General features: G+C 44.9%; 1 protein-coding gene across 1 annotated transcript in view; it reads left to right on the plus strand.

Moving 5' to 3' along the window:
* ALDH1A2 (aldehyde dehydrogenase 1 family member A2) overlaps positions 1-21,278 on the plus strand; it is a 79,103-nt gene that overhangs the window by 55,175 nt on the left and 2,650 nt on the right. The window contains exons 8-12 of the mRNA XM_084782986.1: positions 10,171-10,273; positions 11,966-12,150; positions 13,379-13,543; positions 13,654-13,811; positions 14,453-14,527. Coding sequence (XP_084639112.1) covers positions 10,171-10,273; positions 11,966-12,150; positions 13,379-13,543; positions 13,654-13,811; positions 14,453-14,527 — 686 coding nt within the window. The remainder of the gene's footprint in view (positions 1-10,170; positions 10,274-11,965; positions 12,151-13,378; positions 13,544-13,653; positions 13,812-14,452; positions 14,528-21,278) is intronic.

The following is a 21,278-nucleotide window of genomic DNA, read 5'->3' on the forward strand; positions in this document are numbered from 1 at the left end:
GTTTTTCACTTACCTTCTTTTACTTTTCTCCATGATTACTTTACTTTTAGTTTCCATTATATTATATTTTCATTAATTTGTCCCTAATTCACCTATTTTACTTTAAAAATAAAAATAAAAATCCATATCCAGACACATCGGCTCAATGTAATTTTCATGTTAGTACTCCATAAAGGGCAATAAAGAGCTATGTGTACAGTTAACCTATACCATAACATATTACTTGCTTAGGATATTGTTACTAATAGATTTACTGAGGCATACTCTACATACAGTAAGTCTCACATATGTAAAGTGTACAGCATGGTAAGGCAGGCATGGGTAGCCATCCACCTATGAGCACGAGCTCAGTCAGAAAGTACATGCAGTCACCAGAATAAAGTAGTCTCCATCTCTCCCTCCATCCCAGTCCCTACATTTTGGGGTACTATATACTTTTTGACTAAATTTCATTTTCTACACGTTTATATGAATGGGCAGAGGCAGTATCAATAGCTATTTTCGTGCAGAATAATTAATTTGAGATTCACTCATGCTGCTGTATATTTCTACTAGTTTTTTTTTTACTGCTGAATAGTATTTTATTTTATGGAAAGATCACAACTCGATTATCCTGTCAACTGTTGATGAATATTTGAGGTGAGTTGTTCCCATATTGGGCTTAGTTCAGATAAAAACCTCTGTGGGCAATTCATGTACAAATCTTCCCTGCTTCCTCCTCCACAGTGTGTGTGTGTGTGTGTGTGTGTGTGTGTGTGTGTGTGTGTGTGTGTGTGTGTGTGTGTAAAGCACCTAGGGATGGAATGGCTAGATCATGGCAGGGTGATGTTTTCATACCATTTTATACTTCTACCTGCAATGGAAATACTTCCACCTCCCCCATATCTTCACCAGTGTTCGGTGTGGTTTGTCTTTTTAACTTAATCCATTCAGATAGCTAGATGATGTTAATATCAATGTGATTTGTGTTTAGAATTTTCTACTATTAAGCATTTTTCTTTTATATATTTACTGCCATGCACTGTCTTTGGTGGGGTTTCTCTTAATCTTTGCCCCTTAGGAAGGGGAACAATTTTTCTTACTGTTGAGTTTTCTAAGTTCTTTGTATATTCTGGGTACAAATCCTTTATACTTTGCAGATCTTAACCTGTGTCTGTTGTCTCTCTTTAATCATCTTAACAGTAGTTTGAAGGAGAACAAATGTTCTTAGGTTTGATGAGAACGAGTCCAGCAATATTTTATTTTATAGATCAAGCTTTTGGCATTAATCCTAAGAAACCTTTGCCTGACTTAAGACCTCAAAGATTGCCTTCTGTTTCTCCCTGTGGGAATTTTTGGCTTTGCTTTACATTTAAGAATATGTACTTTGAGTTAACTTTTGTGTTTGTTAAAAGGTAAAGATTGGAGTTCTTCCTTGAATGGCTGTAGTTGTCACCACTTCTTGAAAAGATGCCCCTCTCAACTGGATTACCCTGTGTACTTTTCAAGCATGAGTGTTCTTATTTGTTTGACTCTTTCTAGACTATTCTGTTTCTATCTGTGTTTGCATTCACCAACACCATATGATTTTGATGGCAATAGCTTTATTGAAAACAGGAGAAAGTACATCAACTAAACACTCACTCTTTAAAGGTGGAGAAAGACTACGGGAAAGAGCAATAAAGGGGGAGTGTGGTGGTTTGAATCAGATGGTCCCCCTAAGCTCATATATTTGAATAATTAGTCACTAAGGAGTGACACATTTAAAAGGATTATAAGGATTGGGGTGTAGCACTGTTGGAGGAGATGTGTCGCTCGGGACAGGCTTCGAGGTTTCAAAAGCCCATGCCAGGCTCAGTCTCTTCCTCTCTTTCTGCTGCTTGTGGACCAGGCTGTAGTTCTAAGCTACTGCTCCAGTGCCATGTGTGCCACCATGCTCACTGCCATGGTGATAATGGACTTGGCCTCTAAAACTGTATGCTTCAAGAGTTGCCGTGGTCACAGTGTCTCTTCCCAGCAATAGAATACCAACTAAGACGGGGGAAGCCAGGAGAGTTTAGGAAAGAGAGCCAGGTAGAAAGAGAGCGGTAACATGCTTGACTGGTAGGAACATGGACCACAATGAGAACCATACTCCAGTGTGCACTGTTACAGCTAACTTCTTCCAGTGGCGTATGCGTTTGGTATCTCTCAAGGGAGGCTTACATTCATTTGGGGGAGTACCAGCTCTGTGGCTTTTGAGGTATCTTCTTATTGTCTCTCTGGGATGATGTCAGTGGCAGATGTCAGAGGACCTTATCTAGAACATGAATATCAAGTTGTGACTATTCACAGTAATAGTGAGCAAGCAGAGGATCCTCATAGGCAAACCACACAATCATATTTCCCTACCTGCCTTTACTTTATATTTGTTCATCATCTACTTTTTTTCTAACTTTGTTGGTTACTTAGAAAATCACATAGATTTTTCTAGATCAAAAATGTCACTTTAAAGTAGATTTGCTCATGGCTTCTTTTAGGATTTTTCCAGGAGAGGAAACCTGTTGGCACATCACAAAATATTTGCAACAATCTGAAACAAGAAGCTTCCTTGAAGCGGCTGCTTTCCATTTTACTTCAGCAAGAAGTCTCTAGAAAGCAAACAGTACTCAGATTAAAGGCAGGATTAACTTCTCTTTATGCAGCTAAATACATAAACAATGCATGTAAATATTTAATAAGTGAATATGAAAGGCTTCTTATAAACAGAGTCAATAAACATTCTCAACAAAGTACGGGAAGACAGTTTGCATTTTGCTTGATATAATGTTTTTTTTTCATTCAGTTAGATTAACAAACCATGATTTCATCATTAGTCAACAAGATAGTAGAGACCATCAAAGCAAACTACAGGAGAGTCCAGATTGATCTGTGCCAAGCCAATGTTTGTAGCTAGCAGCTGTGTTACCACTGACGCTAATTCACACAGGGGGTTCTCCTTTCATTTCCCAAGTGGGTGACTGTCCTGTTGGATGATGCAAACCCATTACTGCTGCTGGAGTGAGGCCTTAGGTCAGCTCTCTTCTCGCCGTTGTAGGTAGGTTGCGGTCTGGGGCAGTTTTAGCTTCATTTATTTATTTTTAAACAGCAAAGAGGCCTTTCCCTAAGGTTGTGCAAAATCCTGTAGTGAATCAAAGGATTTTGTAAATGAAAAAATAACAGTTTGCTATGACAAAATGTTCAAATCTACAGGTTTTAATTTTTTTTAAAAGCTTTTCTTTTTTAGAAATTCTTAAATCATGAATGTGAAAGAATAAGAGGAAGTGTGTTTCTGCCTTTTCTGGCTAGAGTGTTCTGGTTTCCTCTCTCATTTGTTGAAGCAAGGACTCTGCAGCAGTCTTCTCTCTAGGCTGAGGCTGAACGACCAGGTCCTCGGAAGCCTAGCCCTTTAGCTCAGCTAGTTAGTGAGACACACATCTTTCTGACTCAAGTAAATCATGCTTCTACCAAAAGAAAGTAAGAAACCAAACCCTGACTTGTTTCTTATTTATCTGAAATAAAAATGTTTTATGTAACAAAAGATGGCAAAGTGCAACAGACTGCTGCCATAAGACCCTGTGCATAGCAGAGGGACCCTAACCATGGTGCATTAGAGAGCAGGAGCCACCACCGCAGAGGGAGTGCACGGTGGCAAAAGCTCTGAGCTCCCGTGGACATTCCAGTTCAGTCCAGGCTCTGCCGCTCCATGGGTGCCAGTCACTAAGCCGTTTCTAACCCTCGTTGAGTCCTCTTTTCTTCCAACTGTACAATGGAGCAATAACTCTTGCCTCTTGTGATTGCTGCGAAGATTAAAATAATGTGTGTGAAAACAAGTAGCGCAGAAAAGACACTCAGTCAACAGTAACATTAGAATGGAGCCATGATGAGAGATGGAAGCTGTCCTCCAAGGTGGGTTTTTGGCTTATTTTGTTTTGTTTTTGTTTTTGTTTTTTTTGTTTTTATTTTACACCCTGTCCCAAGTTCTTTTGCAGTTCTGAGAACTGAACCTGGGGCTTTGCACATGTTAGGCAACCACACTGCCATGAGCTGTCCCCAGCTGGTCCCTTGGTTCTTGGTGGTGGTAGTACATTTGAATACTCGGGTTCTCTTTGAAAAATAGCCACAGCTATGTGCCCTCAAGCCTGAGCTGTGTACACTCTCAGAGGTGGAGCCCAGACACAGAAAAAGCTGTGAGTGCCTGAGCTTCCTAGGTATGGTCAGTCTTCCAACTGTGAGCTATCCCCTGTGTGAGAGGTGAGGCTACAAGATCAGGAAGAGGGATGCTCAAAGCTCCGCTAGGGATGGCCTTCCCACAGCTCTCACCTATGTTTCCCTCACTTCCAGAGGCTTCATGAGTAGCTAGGCTCACTGCTTAAGCAATTGTGACTGAAAAATTACACATGCACATGCACACACATACACATATGCACACACAAATCACATAGAACCCCTACCCATGAGTTCAGTCTGGTGAGGAAGGCCGGCAGCTGGTTAGCAGGTGCAGGCTGAGAGCTATGGGCAAAACATAGTCGGGTGAGAGACGAAGGCACCAAACTCTGTGGGAAGGTGGGAGAGAAAGCTAGCTACTCCGTGGTGCTCAGAGGGAGGAAAGCCTTGCCAAGCAGATGAAGCAGTTTTTCAGAGATGCAGAGGCTGTTCCAGGAAAGGTGTGTGGTTTTTGTGGGGCTCCAGTGGGAAATGGGTAGTGGTGAGGATCATGGCACAAAGGCCAGAAGCTCATGGTTGTGTTGATTGCTACAATCTGCTTCCACAGACAGTGCTTGGAAACGGCTGTTACCACTGCAAACTTGTCTTGGTTCTGTTTCTTTCTGGTGAAAACAAAACAGATTAATATGGTTTGCTTCTTGGTATTTCAGAAGGACACACAAAAAGCGCCTGCGTCCTGTTATTTTAGCCATTCCTATTTCCATTTCTGCGGAAACAAGGAAGCACACCCTGAAAATTTAGAAGGAAGATGGAAGAAGCAGGGTCAGTGTAGTGAGGTTTAGTTTAAGAAATGAACACACTCTAAAGAATGCTGGCATCTTCAGAAAGTGGATTGAGATCTTTTGTACAGGTCTGCTTCTGACCTCTGAGAAGGGAATCACCTTAATTAAGGTAATCAATTCATGAACATTTTTACTCAAGTTCAGAAACTGGAGAGAGCAAACACCTTGTGTAAAAATGGCATGGAAAAGCCTTTTGTGTTCTTTTGTTGTTGTTTTGGATAACAAATTATTTTCTTTGTTGAAAACCAAATTACCTTCCCCTTCTGTTGCATTGCTCTGAACAGAATTCTGGAGTGCTGTGCCTCTCACCGGGACACTCCTCATATCAATCTTGAAGGCTATTCAAACAAGGATGGGAGGCAGGGCTGGTCTGTGCCAGCATTCCTGCTGAGAATTAGCCCAGTTTCACACATGTGTGCAAAGCCCCACTCACCACCCATTCCTGCTTGGGGTACACAGATAGAGTTGGAGCCTCTGCAGGGAGTGCAGCCTTAGGAAACAATGTGAGAGAGACACTATCATTTACTCCTTCATAAGGGAGCGCTGTGTGGGGAAACTCAAAAGAGGCCTGCTTTTCTACTGTTCTAGGAAGCTGTAGTCCTCTTGGGAAAAGCTACTTCTGTTCCTTAAGGCAAGAAAAACAGTCTCTGAGTGGGTACAGGCCTCAGGAGTCCCATCTGTCCTTTTAACTCCAGTTAACCAGAGCTAAGGGATGAATTTACTGCTTGGGTTGAACTTTCATTCCGCACCTGAAGAAGCTGAAAGCAGAGAAGGGAAGGGGCAGTTCCAAACTGAGGTTTGTTAGGAGAAAAGGGCGCATTATAGTCCCCAGGGTTTTACTTCTCTTTCTTTTCTTTTTAAAAGGCAGTCTCACCTTGTAACTCTAGCTGCTCTGGAACTTGCTTTATAGATCAGATTGTTCTCAAGCTCAGAGATCACGTAGATCTCTGCGTCCTCAGTGCTGGCATTGAAGGTGTGGACCATCATGCCTGTCAAGCCTAGGACTTCTAATCCTTAGGAACCAAACTACTCCACAAACCTGTATACGGCAATACTTACCCAGGCATGTCATCCTATGGATGGGACAGGAGTGGTAAGAGTGTGCTATGAAACCTTCTTACATTGCAAAAGATGATGGGCTGAAAACTAGGTTCTTATGATCTCTATGCTACATGCAAGCTTTAGTTTTCCAAACTATGATTTTTCTCTTTTCATCTACACATTACTGACTTCATTCAAATGGGCATGGCTTTCATACAGTTTGCCCACTATCTTGACCCTTAAGCCTCTTTTATTCACCATGCACTTCCCAGTTTCTGGACATGTATGAAAGAGTATAGAACATACCTCTGGGGAGCTACACCCAAACCTCCTGCCTAAGCAGGGGCAGGCAACCCGGGGGCTGATCTTAAGTTTCCAATCACTCTTTTGTAGACTTCTTAACCCTATAGGTTTTGATCCAACACCTTTCCAAGGAATTGTGTTTATAATCCTGTAGCTTGGTTTGCCTGGCCTGCAGACATCTTAGTACAGGTTCTCCCTGGACTCCAACTTTAAGCAAATTTCTTTCCCCTGCTTTGAGGTCACATTAATTCTGGTTTTGTTTGGTAGTAGTGATAATATGCAACACTTCCCATTTGGGGCCACTTAATCTCTCTCCATGCTCCAATCTAAAGAAAACTAATGAGTTGGCGGTGTAAAAGAGAAGTTGTCAAAGAGGGTTGGATCTTTGAACTAAGAAAACCATGGGTAGGCATAAGACGCCTGACCCTGCAGTTAATGTTGTGTCCTTGTCCTGTTCCATAGGGAAGGATCGAAGTGGCCTGATTGGGTTAGTTGTAGTGAAGAACTGTATTAATGGAAAAGAACCTCTGTGGTTTAATCTATGTGGATCTAGTATTACGTTATCAACGTGTACTGCAGAGTCAGCCCCATTAGCAGGACACCTTCTAGGTTTACATGGAAATCTTTATAACTGCAAATGCCGTGTTGGTGAAGGACTAAGTCAGCCTTGCACATGGCAGAGGGCAGTTGAGTACACGTTGAGTGAATGTAGTCTGTGAGCAGGTGGATTTCTAGAATTGTTCTGTTCTGCTACCACTCCAGAGGGAAGTTGTTCTCCCATCACTGCCTAATCTATCTCTTGAAGGCTGAGCTACAACTTGAACTTTGTCCACAAAGAGGAAAGGCATTATTCATCTCATATTTGTCCTGTAGTATTTATCATGCATAATCTTGGTTTCTAAGGAAAGGCTGTCATAGGGGAAGTTTTATTTTTAATGTTCATGGACTATATAGCTTCTGCAGCCATGAAAATAATCATTGGACAACATTCTCAATGGCAAAACCTGACACATCACGGAACAGTCTGATGGCCCATTCATCCCTGATGAATGTCAGAGAATGAGGCTTGGAGAAAAGCAGCGCAAGCTGGGCTGGCACTTTCTTTATCTGCCCTAAACGTTTGCTCAACATCTTGCTCAGTGTAAAATCCATAGTTTCTCTTTGATGCAGCTTCTTTCTTAAGTACAACAGCTGCTCTTCTCCTTTCCCATCAGTTTGTAGTGTAGTGATGAGATTTGATGGTCTGTGACACACACTCCATTCTTGGTGACATAGAAAAGGAAGAAAAATAGAGGACAAAATAGGGAAGGGTGGGCAGGCCCCTAAGCTTGGGCCTTACAGTCAGCCTCCTGCTGACCAGCTAGGTAACCTGGTAATTAATGTTTATTAGTTTCTGACTCTTAAACCTGGTGTTCTCTAGAATGAGGTAGGACATCTTGAGGGGTTTTGGGCAGCATGAATGAGTCAGGGCATGTAAATGTCTGCCCTAGGCTCAGCAAGAATGACATGCTCATGAATTCCAGTAACTGTCTTCTTTAATAAGTCACTGACTTGTTTATCTCCCAAGACTTTACAGTGTGCCCACATCAATTACAAAGAGCTGAGAGAGCTGAGCACATGGCATTCCTCACAGAGCAAGTAGTCTCAGATGGGCAAGTCTTCAGGGACTCCTCCCAGGAGCTGGCATGGAGCTGAAGAGTGGCTGGTTTTTGAACTGCCCATAGATAGGCTCCTCCCCCTTCCTGGTGTCTCAGACTCTAGTTGTAATATCGCCCTCACGCTGTTGTCTGTCCCACCAGAGGGCCAGAGACTGCCTTTGTGTCTGCATGTTTTCTTCTTACAGGAAAGAAAGAACATGTTTGCTTGTTTGGAAACAGTTTGCCTTGAGGTGGAAGAGATCTAAGCTAGAAGGACAGCAAAGAACGTTGGCTGGTGAAGCAAAGTCAGTCCTTAGTATTCAGCACCTGACTTTAGCATTTTCTACATCTTGATGAGTAACATTACGCAAAACAAGAAACTAATTCTATGTTTTTCGGAGATATGACTCTCTGAAAACAACAAATTATTCTTCTCTGATGTTCATTGACTATATAGTTACTGTAGACATTAAAATAATCATTGGCCAGCATATCTAGTGACAAAAAGGTCATTTCCTCAGAATGAGGCCATTTTTTTCTTTAAAAATTGATACTGAAACAGAATTACAGTAAAACACAAAGGCATTCAACCCAACTAATGCACAATATTGGCAACTAGGGCATTTCCTGAGGTAACTGCCATAGTGGGGGAGATCTGTGGAGGGCATGCATTGGAAAATCTGGTGGCACCTACTCTTATAGCCACCTGGATATCTCTGCATTGAACTCAGAAGATCAGGTCCTCCTTGCTCCTCACCCCTGTATGTAGAGTTACGATATATGGGCACTTACAGTGTGCTAGGCTGGGCTCTAGGAGCCATCTGTGTTAAGTCGCTGTATCATGGCACATATACACTCTTATGTAGATGCTAGTCATATCCCCATGTACAGAGGAAGGAACCAAAGCTAAGAAAGCTGACCAGATTTCTCAAGATCCCACAGTTGAGTACAGAGGCAATGAAGAAACTCCAGGTGGTCTAGCTGGGAGCCATTGCTCTTAGCTACTCCTTTCCACTCATTATCCTGCAGCAGTCTCAGTAAGACAGCTAGAACACCAGGCCTAAACACAAACATAGCATTCGTCGTCTAGATTTTTAAAAGCCTTATTTCTCAGTAGAATTTCATACAAGTAACATTTCCTCAGCACAGTACCAAACTGCCTGTATAGGTTACCTGACACAGTGTTCTGCAGTGTAATACTGGGTGTTGCGTGTGGACCCTGGGAGGCCATCACTGAGGTGTAGTTTTGCACAGGACATCCATCAGAGACCACTGCCAAAGGGAAGATGAATCATGGTGCAGACTTGACAGCATTAGCCACCGCATTTGGCATGGTGGGGCAAATATGGCACTGCAAAGAGGTCTTGTGCTGGACAGAGCCTTTATTCTCCTGCTGCCATCAATGAGTGGACATATGCCGTCCCCAGAGAGTATTGGTCCTGCTCAGGCAGGCCGGGAGTACTCTGGTAGCTTCAGTCTTCGGAGAGCACCCTCAGCCCCTGAGGTAGCATGTTCATCTCTGTGGCACAAGCCTGTCTCCATTTGACACAGTTTCAGCACTATTATATCTACTTAGTGTCGAGTGTTATTTTTGTTGACTGCCTCTTGTTCACTTGAATTCTAGGTGAATGAGCATTTATAAAATCACACTAGTTAGACAGACTCCCAACTATCAAGAACACCTTAACTTTAGTCGACAGCAGAGGCCAAGGTTTGAGGCTTGGTGATTGGGAGGTAAATGAGCAGCTTTTGTTGTTATATGATGGCTTTCAGGTGAGGTCAGTTGGTGATTGGGGGGTAAATGAGCAGGTTTTCATTGTGATAGGATGGCTTTCAGGTCAATTGGCCTCTTATCCCCAGAAGCTAGAGTCACAAAGAAAACGGTAAAGTGGCAGTGAAACATTTAGTCACATGTTGCTTACCACTTATCTCCAACAAAATCTGGCCTGTGTCTTCCATGATGAAAGGAAAGCATTGTCCCATCCTCTTCAGCGTTAAGTGTTCAACCATCCTCAGCTGCCTCTGTTTTGTCCTCCCAAGTTGACCACAGAAGTTGTCCCTTGGGGTTATTTTGCCTGGAGGATCAATTAACTACCATGTCCTATTGTTGCCTGGATCCGGCTTTGACGCTGACTGCAGCAGTAGAAGAGGTGCCAGCCCTCTTTTCATTCTCTCCCTTTCAGGTTGGAAAGCTTATTCAAGAAGCAGCTGGAAGAAGTAATTTGAAGAGAGTAACTCTGGAACTTGGAGGGAAAAGCCCTAATATTATTTTTGCAGATGCTGACTGTAAGTGACCCACAGATCTCACCTATATCCAAGAATGCTGCCCTTTACCTTCCTCTTCTATATAGCCATTCTCGACAGAATATCCAGAGTCAGATCTTTGAAGTAAAGGGCATCACAATACTCGGAGGAGACAATCATTTAACATAGGAGAAAGTACACCAAGCCAACCACTGAACAGTCAGGGCCATGTGGATTCTCTGATGTTACAGAATGAGATAGGAAGGTGATGGTTTGGTCATTAATATGCAGTGGAGAGAGCAGCATTCTAAGACTCTAACTCCTCATATAGTCTCTGCCCAGATTCAAGAGATGTAGAACTTTTCACCTGGGTTTAGTGGCTGTTCAATCATCAAACAAGCAACAACAAAACACGCTGCTTCCAGCTCACTGGCTACATTTTCCCAAGCCCATGTCAACTTCTCTGGTTATTGGGACAAATCTTACCAGAAGGATAGATTGGTAACCTAGGAGACACTCACAGGAAGTGACCTCCTCGTCTGTGTGCTCTTATCTTAAAAAACAAAACAAAACAAAAAACAAAAAACTCTCCAGAATGAAATTCCCAAATCCCCTTGTCATCCTTTTCTTCTTCACACATTCCAGGCAGCACTATTTCTCAGTTCCACAAGGAGACAAGTTCAGAGAGAGAACGTGCGCTGGCTGAACCACGTCCCAGCTTGGGGTGTGCTGAGTTTACCTTAGCTTTCTTGTCAAGATTAGAAAGCTTGGGGCTGGATAGAGCATGTGCTGCTCTTCAGTGCACCTGAGACTCATTCCTAGCATCCAGTCAGGTGGCTCACAACTGTCTGTAACTCAAGCTTCAGTGAGCCCGCACTCATGTGCACATACCTACATGCACACAGAAACACCACATGGAGTTAAAAATAAACCTCAAAGAAGTCAGAGAGCTTGTGCCTCTTCCTCTTGAGGAGCAGGCAGTTTACTGTCACACCTGTGATTCAGTCAGTGCTCTAGCAGCCAACACACAGACTTATCAATATTACCCTGAAGTGTAAGACATCGGAAAGTGGCGGGGGGGTGGGCAGGGCAATAATTATCCCGCTGCTGTGGGACATTCCATATGTAGAGGAAATGTAGTGTCTGCAAAGAGTCACCGCTGTTACAGTTTAACCTCCAAAATTATAATTAAGCATACATGATCCAGTTGATTGGGAGTCCTGAGTGGGCAGCCCACAGGTCAAATGCATAGAATATATGTTTACCTTTCCAACCAGCACACTAAGCTGAAAAGGCCACATTAAAACTCTCATTTCTGCTTTCCTTAAAACTGGAACGGGTTGGTAAGCTCTTACACTCAGGTGTGGTGTGCTAACCGTCAACTCTGGTGGCTTCTGTTAGTCTCCGTTGCATGCCTTTATCACCTCAAAGATTCAGTTATCATCCTGGGTCTTTTGTATGGTGAAATTTAAATCTGTTATGAGTGATGAGGGCTGGTCCTTCTGTTTGCAGAAACAAGAAGGAGGCTCAATGAGGTGAGATTGTCCAAGTTCACATAGTAAGTATTGTTTGGTTCAAACACAGCTAAGTCATGTTCTCAGTGCAGAGCTACTCCCTGGCATAGGCTATGATGAGCAGAGCATTTTATCTGGACCTTTGGAGTGGAGAGGAGGGCGGCTCCTTGACAGGCCACAGGCAAGGCTGTGTTGAGAACATGGATGCCTCCTCTTGTAGTGGACTACGCCGTGGAGCAGGCTCACCAGGGTGTGTTCTTCAACCAAGGCCAGTGCTGCACTGCAGGGTCTCGCATCTTTGTGGAGGAGTCCATCTATGAGGAATTCGTGAGGAGAAGTGTGGAAAGGGCCAAGAGGCGCATTGTGGGGAGCCCCTTTGATCCCACCACTGAGCAGGGTCCTCAGGTAAGGAACAGTAAGCATTACCCTTCTGGACTTTAATCAGAGCTAGCATACATACTGCGTGCTGATGGGGCCCAGTGAGACAGCCGCTCCCTACTCCTAACCTTATCTTCACAGGCGAGGATGCAGGCTCTGGGTAGTGCCTCTCTTTACTAGACGTAACCTCCAAAGAGCCAAGGAATTGGAATTGCAGACCATTTATTTTAAACTTTGGGGGGTGATTTAACAGGAAAACCCAAATCTGGGTACAGCAGGGTGGATCTTGATAATGTAGCCCCACTCCAGCCCTTCTAGCCACTTCTCAGATGCTCTGGCCAGGGAAGATGGATTTCTCCTCCTCAGATTCCTCCCCCCTTTACCAGCTGCCAGAAGTACTCTCTGTCGCCCTGCGGGAGTCTGTAACATGCAGGAGTGAGAAGTGGCCTGGCTTTCTCTTTGGCTGTGTAGCTGTCTTTTACTCTGACTGTGTTGCACCCACAGTGCAGTGGGGGGGAGACGGCCCAAATGTGCCTCCTGCACAGGCAAGCTACTCTTTGAGGACTTCAGGCTGGCTGTAACCATGATAGGCCCCCAAACCTGGGTCTTAATCTAGTCAAGGTCAGAATTTGGCAGCGCTCATCTGGGTTGCAAAGCATGGGTTTTCTAATAAAGGAAGCCACCTCTCGGTCTGGGAACCCTGGTGAGAAGATGGATGTCTGGCTAAGAAAGCCTGGTGAATGCAGGGCCTTATGCCACTCACCATAATGGCTGTATGGGCTTCCGTGTGGGCTTCTGTTTTCAACCAAGAATCTCGCCTTTAGGAAGTTTAATTCACTCCTCTAAAAGCAAAGCAGGAACTCCTCTAAGGTGGCACTACTGAGAGGCTGTGTGCAGCCCATTGTTTTATGTTAGTATGCGATTTGCTTGACTATCATCTGGACAGAAATATTTTTTATAGAAGCTGTGAATAACCATTGAGCCAAGCCTCTGGCATCTAAAAAAATCTTGCCCTGGTTTCTCGGGTTGGAGAGTCATTAGAGTCCTTTGGATTCTTCCTCTGGTAGGTGCAATCATACAAATTTTCCACTGTTTTCATTCTTCAAAATTTAGTAGGTAGTATCAATTTCATATGATTTGACTGGGTACAGAGACATTTGGGGAAGAAAATCACAGAAAAGGGGTTCATGAGAATGTGTGTGTTTCCATTTTTTGAGAAGACCTCCTGAGAGTCATGGAGTGATTTCTCCTGCAGATTGATAAGAAGCAATACAACAAGGTCCTGGAGCTCATCCAGAGCGGCGTGGCCGAGGGCGCCAAGCTGGAGTGTGGAGGCAAAGGCCTGGGCAGGAAGGGCTTCTTCATTGAGCCCACCGTGTTCTCCAACGTCACTGATGACATGCGGATTGCCAAGGAGGAGGTAGCGTGGGTGTTCTCACAATAGGCACATCTTTCCTGAGCTTTCCAGAGCATTTGGACAGCAATCAATTTTTAACACTTTTCATCTTTACATATACTGTTTTGTTGTAGATCTTTGGTCCTGTTCAGGAAATTTTGAGGTTTAAGACTATGGATGAAGTTATAGAAAGAGCCAATAACTCTGACTTTGGGCTTGTAGCCGCCGTCTTCACCAATGACATCAACAAGGCTCTCATGGTGTCGTCTGCAATGCAAGCTGGGACAGTTTGGTAAGACATACCCACCTGTGCTATAAGGAGGCCTGTGTTAATTCAGTTTATTACTATCACTAAATACTACCTTTATTTCAAAGAGAGTTTTAGTTAGCTTACAGGGGAGGCAATTAGTTCAGTGAGCATGGTCAGACTTTTGCAGGGCCTTTCTTGGCAATGTTACCTCATGGCAGATCGTGGTGGAGGAAGAGGTCACATAGCCAGACAGAAACTAGAGAGCAAGTTTCAGAGGTGGGGCTTGCTCTTGCAGGAACTACCTTAATCCCTTGCTTCTAAGGTAACTCCCCCATGACTAAGGAGTCCCCCACCAGGCTCCACCTTTAACAATTCCTCCTCATCTCCAGCTTCACGAGCCTGTGGACCAAGCTGTCAACATGTAAACCCTTGAGGAACAAAAAAATAATGCCCTGTGGGAGGGCGTTATTATTCTCAGGGGCCAAGGTAATAGATAAGTGTCCTCTGCAAGGATGGGGAAGACAGAAGACAGCAGACCCCCAACTGAAAAGGCTTTCATTAACTAGACTAGAAAATCAAAGTCATTATGAATTTTTCTTTGAAAAAGTTCTCAATGATATACACCACTTGGATTGTTTTTATGAGGTGGTATTCATATTAACAGTGCTATTTTCTTCTTTCAGGATCAATTGTTACAATGCCTTAAATGCTCAGAGCCCCTTTGGGGGGTTCAAGATGTCTGGAAATGGGAGAGAAATGTAAGTGTCAGAGATCCTGGTGTATACATAGATGTCAGTACAAAGAGGTGTTGACAGAACAGTTCACTTCACCTTTATGCCTCCATTCATAAGCTTTGTTTCTTCTGTTGTTTGAGATAGGGTCTCACTCTGAAGCTAGAAATACCTGGAACTTTGTAGTGTCAGCTGACCTTAAACTTACAGCAGTGCTCCTGCCTCTGCCTCCTGGGTGCTGAGATTACAGGTGTGAGCCACCATGCCCAGCTTAGTCTAACATTTTACTGAGCATAACCTCAAAGAAGCTGAGTATCACATGGTACTAAAGTGAGCAATATGCAGCTTCCTTATACTCACAGTGGACAGAGAAAATGGATCCATTATTCAACTTCATCTTGTAAGTACAGCGTAAAAGCTCCATGTTGCTTGGTGAGGGCAGAAAAGACCCCAGAGAACACACTATTGCAGTTTTCAGGCCTGGCGTTCAGCAGCTGCCAAGCCAGGGCAGGATCTGGGGGTCCTGCCACAAGAACGTTTCACTCTGCCTTCCCAGCTTCAGGAACTTGTATCAGGTGTGCTAAAGGCGTGAGGCGCCATGTAAAACCAAGATGGCTTGTTTACGTTCATCCTCCAGAATAAAGTCACCAGGGCTCCGAGCTCTGCAGCTTGCCTCAGTCCTGTAGCTCCAAGAGGCTAACTGCTGCCTGCCACTCCTTTTGTGTCCATCCAGGTCATTTGTTCGTGCCACCTGCTCAGCCCCTACATATCCTTTAGAGTTGGGACTATAGGGTTAGGACATGGGTCTCGGGAGGGGACTAGCTGAGATATAAATTGAACACATCTCAGGGCCTTTCAGGGAAATTGCTTGGTAACTGAGGAGATAGATATCAGAGTAGAGTTTTTAAGGCATATAGAGATGTCTTGGAAGAGTCTGGTGGAGAAGATGCTAGAAGAGTTTTGCATTAACAGTAGCGGGTGTTATTTTTGTCACTTGGGCCTCTACAATACAACCCTCTTTTGGTAGTGTAAACATTAGGAGCTTACTGCTCATGGCTCTGGGAACTATGTCCACGGACAGGGTGCTGGTAGATTTGGTTTCTGGGAAGGATGTTTCTCACAGATGGCACTTAGCACATCCTCATGAAGTTCAGAGGAAAGGAAGTGTGCTGGAGCCCATCTGGGAAGGGCTCTGGTCCCACTCGTTAGGGTGGAGCCCTCATGACTTAATCGGTTTCCAGTGGCCTGGCCCCACTCATTAATACTATCATGTTGTGCAGTAGGTTCCAACATACACATTTTGGGGTGACACAAACAGCTGGACCTCAGCAGCTGCCTTCAGCTAAGTAACTGCTGTTATCTGGCTTTGTGTAACTTCTTTCCTCACATTATCACATTTGAGTTTTGCAGGGAAACAGATATACCTCCCTTAATGTGCAGATAACCCAGCTAAGGTGATTAGGAGTAGAGTGGTCACAGCTTACCCAGCCTCACAGTTAGTGCACGTCTGCTCTGACACTCACGTCTCAGCAGCCATGGAAGCATAGGGGCCAAGCACAGGGACTCTTCTGGAACAGGCTTCAGAACTAACCCAGTTGTCCTGAGATGCTGATGACCTGTAAAAACAGCACCATAGCAGAAGGCACTAGACAGGAGACTCGTGAAGACTTCAATATAAGTTGATTCTTTTGAGTGGTGTTCATGGAGTGAGCGGGGGCCAGAGGCTTCCTGATCTGACACCCCATGAAGAAAGTTCAGCTGTCTCCATTTGACAGGAACGAGTCTGTTTTCTGTGTCCTTGGCTCACAAGAAGCAGCGTTACCCTTGCCCCTTCTTTGGCCATTACTGAATGACTTTTCAAAAGCAAATTGTTGCTTCACAATCTACTAATAGTGAACATAGACAGCAAAGCACTGGGCTTCGTCTGGGCAGGGACTGCAGCACACTAAGGCATTTAGAATGTTGTTGGATAAGTAAGATGTGCAGCATTGTAGGGGCCGGAAGGGAAGACCCTGAAGAGAAAGAGAGACTCAGAAATGAGGGAGGTAAGTGTGAAAGTCTGGGCAGTGTTTCACCATGGTCAGGTACAGGGCTCTGTGTTGACCTTTTAAGGAGGGGAGCAGTTGAGCAGAAGAATATTCTTTTGAGCTTGAAGGGCAAAGCAAGGTAGCAGAAGTCTTGAGCAGAAATACTGTGAGAGAGGTAAGGATGCTGTCTGTGGGATGTTCAGGGACTCCATTAAACATGAGGAGGGATCTGTGTGCTTCACGCACTGCAGCTGGCATCCTTCAGCCTCTCGGCATTGCACTGTTTGGGCAGAACAGTTTTAGGGCTAAGAGTAGTTTGGAAACTCTTGCTGCTTAGATGCAAACCTTGGCACTTTGGTTTCCCACCTCTAGCATCAGAAAAAACTTTCAGTTTCCCCAAGCCTTTGTGTTCTTCTCTACAAGATGAAAATAATTAGAGTACCTGCCTGGGAGTTTGCTTTGTGGATATGTTAGGGTTAAGTTGATAAGCATGTAGCTGTGCCTGGAAAGCCTGCCTAAAGCTTGCCTTCAGAGAGTGAGGCTGCCAGTGGTGAGGAGGGAGGGAGGCAGCTGCTTGGAGGGTGGCTTCTCTTTTCCTTAAGGAACATGTTACTTCTGACGTGTAGTGGTTTTCCTGCCTCCCAGCCAGTGGCACCAGCTCTTCCGCTCTCCCATGCACCTGTGCCTCTGCCCTCCACACAGAACTGTAATCCTCCGGAATCCTGTCCTCATAGGAGCTTGTACTCCATCAGCTGCCACAGCCTCCCTACACACGAGGCCTCTTCTTGGCTCAGATATGGCCTTACCTCTGCCCCCCTCTGGGGCTGCACTTCACTTGCCTCTCATTTCCTGCCTCGATGGCTGTCCTCGCCACTCTCTCTGAAGTGTGGGGACAGTCACCGGTCCTGGGAGCACTATTCTCATTCAGTTTTGCTACAGATCATTAACACGGTGAATCACCAGTATAAAATAAACTTGCAATAAATGGCCTCTGGGTAATGGAGCCCTGTCCCTCATCAGAAACAGGCCCTGCCGGGATTCAGACTTTTGTTGTTATGTGGGTCTGATCTCTTCCCAGAAGAAATGTCCTTAGCTAGAAAGCTGTTCTGGGGACAGTTTGGTTCTGTCAAACCTTATATAACCATGGCCAAGAACACACGAAGAGCAACTTCTCTCTACTTACAGACATGTTGGTGATATGACCTCCTGTTGTTACAAAGCAATGAGGGCTGGTGCTCTTTGGTGAGGCTGACTACACTTTATCAAAGTCAAGGTTTTCCCACCTTTTTCTGAAATCCTAGGCATGTAGGCATGCAAAATAGGTATACAACCCAAACATTTCCTGATAATCAATCAAAGGAATTCCTTGTAATTATTTGTTTATATATATATATAATTTTACTATTTTGTTAAAAATTACTGAAACTTTGCATATTAATGATATGGGTGTGTTTGTTTATTTTTATATAAAGAACTAATTTGCAGGATATTTGATGTTGTAGGACAAAGAGCAGCTTCAACACTTTTCAGAGCTGAGAACTCTGCTTTGTATTATCATGGACTGCCAAGTAGAAGGAGCAGTTTAGGGCCATTTCAGAATTTGTTGGAAATTCTATCCCAATCCAAAGTTAAAATTCATTGTACAAATGTTTATCAAACTCCAATAACAATTTTAAAAAATCAGACATTGTAATAATACAGTCCAAAGATTAGCTCACTTTGCTACCTAGAGGCTGAGGAAGTAGAGGGGGAAATACTAAAAGCCTTTATTTTCCATAATAAAAAATTTCATTTCTATAAGGAACCTTTCATTACAATAAGCATGTAATTCACAGCAGAAGTCACTGCCTCATAGCAAGCAGTAGTCTGGACCCTGAGCTGACTGCTGAGGTTCGTAGATAGCATGATGGCTTGCAGGCTGCTAAGTGTGTGTTATGTATTCAGAACCGTGCAGGCACACATGAAGCCACAAGATGCCACATGGGCGAGCACAGCCTGAAACACCTCAGACACACCATATATTTGGTTTTGGTTTAATTTTTGGCCATTGAGTGTTCAGAAACCCGTGACTGTTGCCAACCTTATCGTGACCCTATTCCCTCCCTACACAAGCCTCCATGGGCCACAGTTTAAGAAGCTGTGGTGTAAATGACCTGTGTCTCTGTCTCTACTTAGTCACAAAACATGTGTTCTATTTATTAATGACCTAGAGTAATAGGAAATGCCTTAGATAAAAGAACCTACTCTGCTTCCTTCTAATTGATAGTGTCCAGAATATCCACTTAGCCTCCCCTCCAGGAAGGAGGCTTGTTGGCCTCACGTCCCAGAGTTTCCATGCCCACCCCAGCTACAGCAGAGAAGGAAGTGGCCCTTCCAGAAACAAGCTCCAAGGAAGGCTGACTACCTAGCCTCAGTTTCTCCCCAGGGCTGCAAGAAGGCTGCCCTCTACAGGTTACCTGATGTGTCCTTCCGTGTCCCCGGGTCAGAGGCTAGAGGGTGCTTGTCAGTGCTGCGTCCCTTAAAAGTTCCCTCCACCTTGTTTTCTGTACTTTTGCTCCTGCCTTATTTCAGTCCCCTGAGATGAAAGCTACAAAATCCCTCTGAACCAAAGGATAAAAAGAGAGTTTGGACTCTAACGTCTCAGGCAGCAAGGACTAGGACTGCACGGATGAGAAGTGTGCTGGCATGCTCTGTAGCCACGCTTCTCAGACATGCACACATGCAGTGTGCCCACACACACACATGCATGCACGTGCTCATGCATGTGCTCAGAAGTCATCTGTGGTCTGAAGGGTCTCTCTGGGGACCCACTCTCAGAGACTGGTTGAGTAGATCTGGGCTAGAGCCTCCCAGGGTCTTCATGTTCTAATAGACTTCCCAAATGACTGGTGCAGGTGGTGTGGGGACCTCATTCAGAGGTCGCAGCAAGCTCGGTAGATGTGTGGGGAAACACACTAACCAGAAATCCAAGCATTCCAAGATGGTTTGCTGAGTCACTGAAATCTAACCTTTTTTCTTATCTTTGGGTGTATTCTTTTCCTTCATCTCAGTGACTAATGAAGTCTACTGAGAGGCAGACATGGGGGCTTCTTGGGGTCTTTGCCCTGAGGCAGTGTGCAGTGAGGACAGTGGACTGTGGGTGGAAGTGCTTCAGGGAAGGGCTTGCCTCTTGAGCAAAGACTGTAGATGAATGTGGTGACGCTGTTGAAGAATCTAAACTTCAAGGGTTGTAGAGTTCCTTGGACAGTCTTCTTAGACTGAGCAGAGTGAGCAGCTCTGCTCCCCTCCACCTTCCCCAGACCCACAGAAACAGAAACTTTGGTGTGGCGTGGGTCAGAACCCCACAGCGTAGTCATAATCATGTCCTTAGGTGATAGCTGTTTATTCTTGAGGCACAGGAACTGCCGCCAGTGAGTCGCCAACAGGAAAGGGATAGCTCAAAGGAGCCCTTCTGCTAGCTAGTGGGAGAGCCATTGTTTTCCTGTCAGCTGACTCCAGGGTTCTGATTTGCTCCACAGTGTCACTATTATGCTACTCTGAGGCCTCTCATGGCCTCCTTGATACACGGGCACATGGCAGTCCTTTTGACTGTAGGTTTGAGTTACCTCCTTTGCCTCCAAGAAGGTTCAGTATCCATCCCTTCCAGCCAGTGAGGCTACCCACAGTTTCACACACAGAGACACGGTGGGAGCCAATGGGCACACCTGAATGCAGCCATAGTGATGTGTTTCTGATTCCATAGATTCCCCCTCATACTTCTCACAGCTTGCAGACCAGAGTGGAAAGTGTGCTTCAGGGTGTGCATAAGGAAACAGAAGGCAGTGAGTAACCTCGCGGCCACCGGGAAGCACGCGATGTCCTGATGAGGAGACACATTCAGAATTGCCCTAGCGCAGGAAAAGATCCAGAGAAAGCAGAGCAAGCTGGTAATAGACACCTAGAGCCTGGATGCAGTAGTGAGGGTATGCCACAACGAGGCCCAGTTCACTCTTCTCGAAGCAGTGGTGTGCTTGCAGAGCTTTCTTGGCTGGCTGTTGTATCCCAGGGACCCTTGACATCTTGGGTGTGGTACCTAGAGGAGCTACTGGCAATGCTGTGGGAGCTGTGTGTAGGACCATGGCATCCCAAGAGGAACAGGATGAACCATTGCCCTAGGTCTTACATGTACAACACAGCTGCAGGAACTGTGTCTTCTGTGGCCCGCTGGGGCAGAAGACAGCTTTCTCCTGAGGCTCTCCCATATAGACACAATTCTGAGTAGCCCATCTCCTGATAGAGGCAGTGTGCCAATGGGGTAGAACTCGAGGAAAGGCTTGTAGAGCAAAAGCCTTTCTCTGCCTCCCTTCCACCTCCTCTCCGTCTGTGTCCTCCATGTGCTGAGTAGTGTGGTCAGTCCACAGCACTAGGGAGGCCAGAAAGCCACACGAGTGAGCTCAGCCCCATGGAGACAGAAGTGCTGTAGCTGAAGTGACACTGTGGCAGACCCTTCCTCTGAGTTGCACTCACCTGCAGGATACTTGGGCTATACTTGGGTTACTAGGCTTTGCTTGCCCTGAGCCCAGCAGTGTATCTCAGTAAATGCTCCTGACCTGTCACCAGCCACAATTTCAGAAGGGAAGTAACTTTAGAGACTCTTAGGAAGAGTGCCCCCAGAGGTCACCTTAGTTATTTCTTAAGTCCTCCCATCAGTGTTATGGGGCCATGGGCAGTACTTGTTGGGACCATGTTGAAGGTGATGCAGTTGGCTTCTG

This window comes from Acomys minous, assembly GCF_964271855.1.
Source record: "Acomys minous genome assembly, chromosome: 5".
Classification (NCBI taxonomy): Eukaryota; Metazoa; Chordata; class Mammalia; order Rodentia; family Muridae; genus Acomys; species Acomys minous.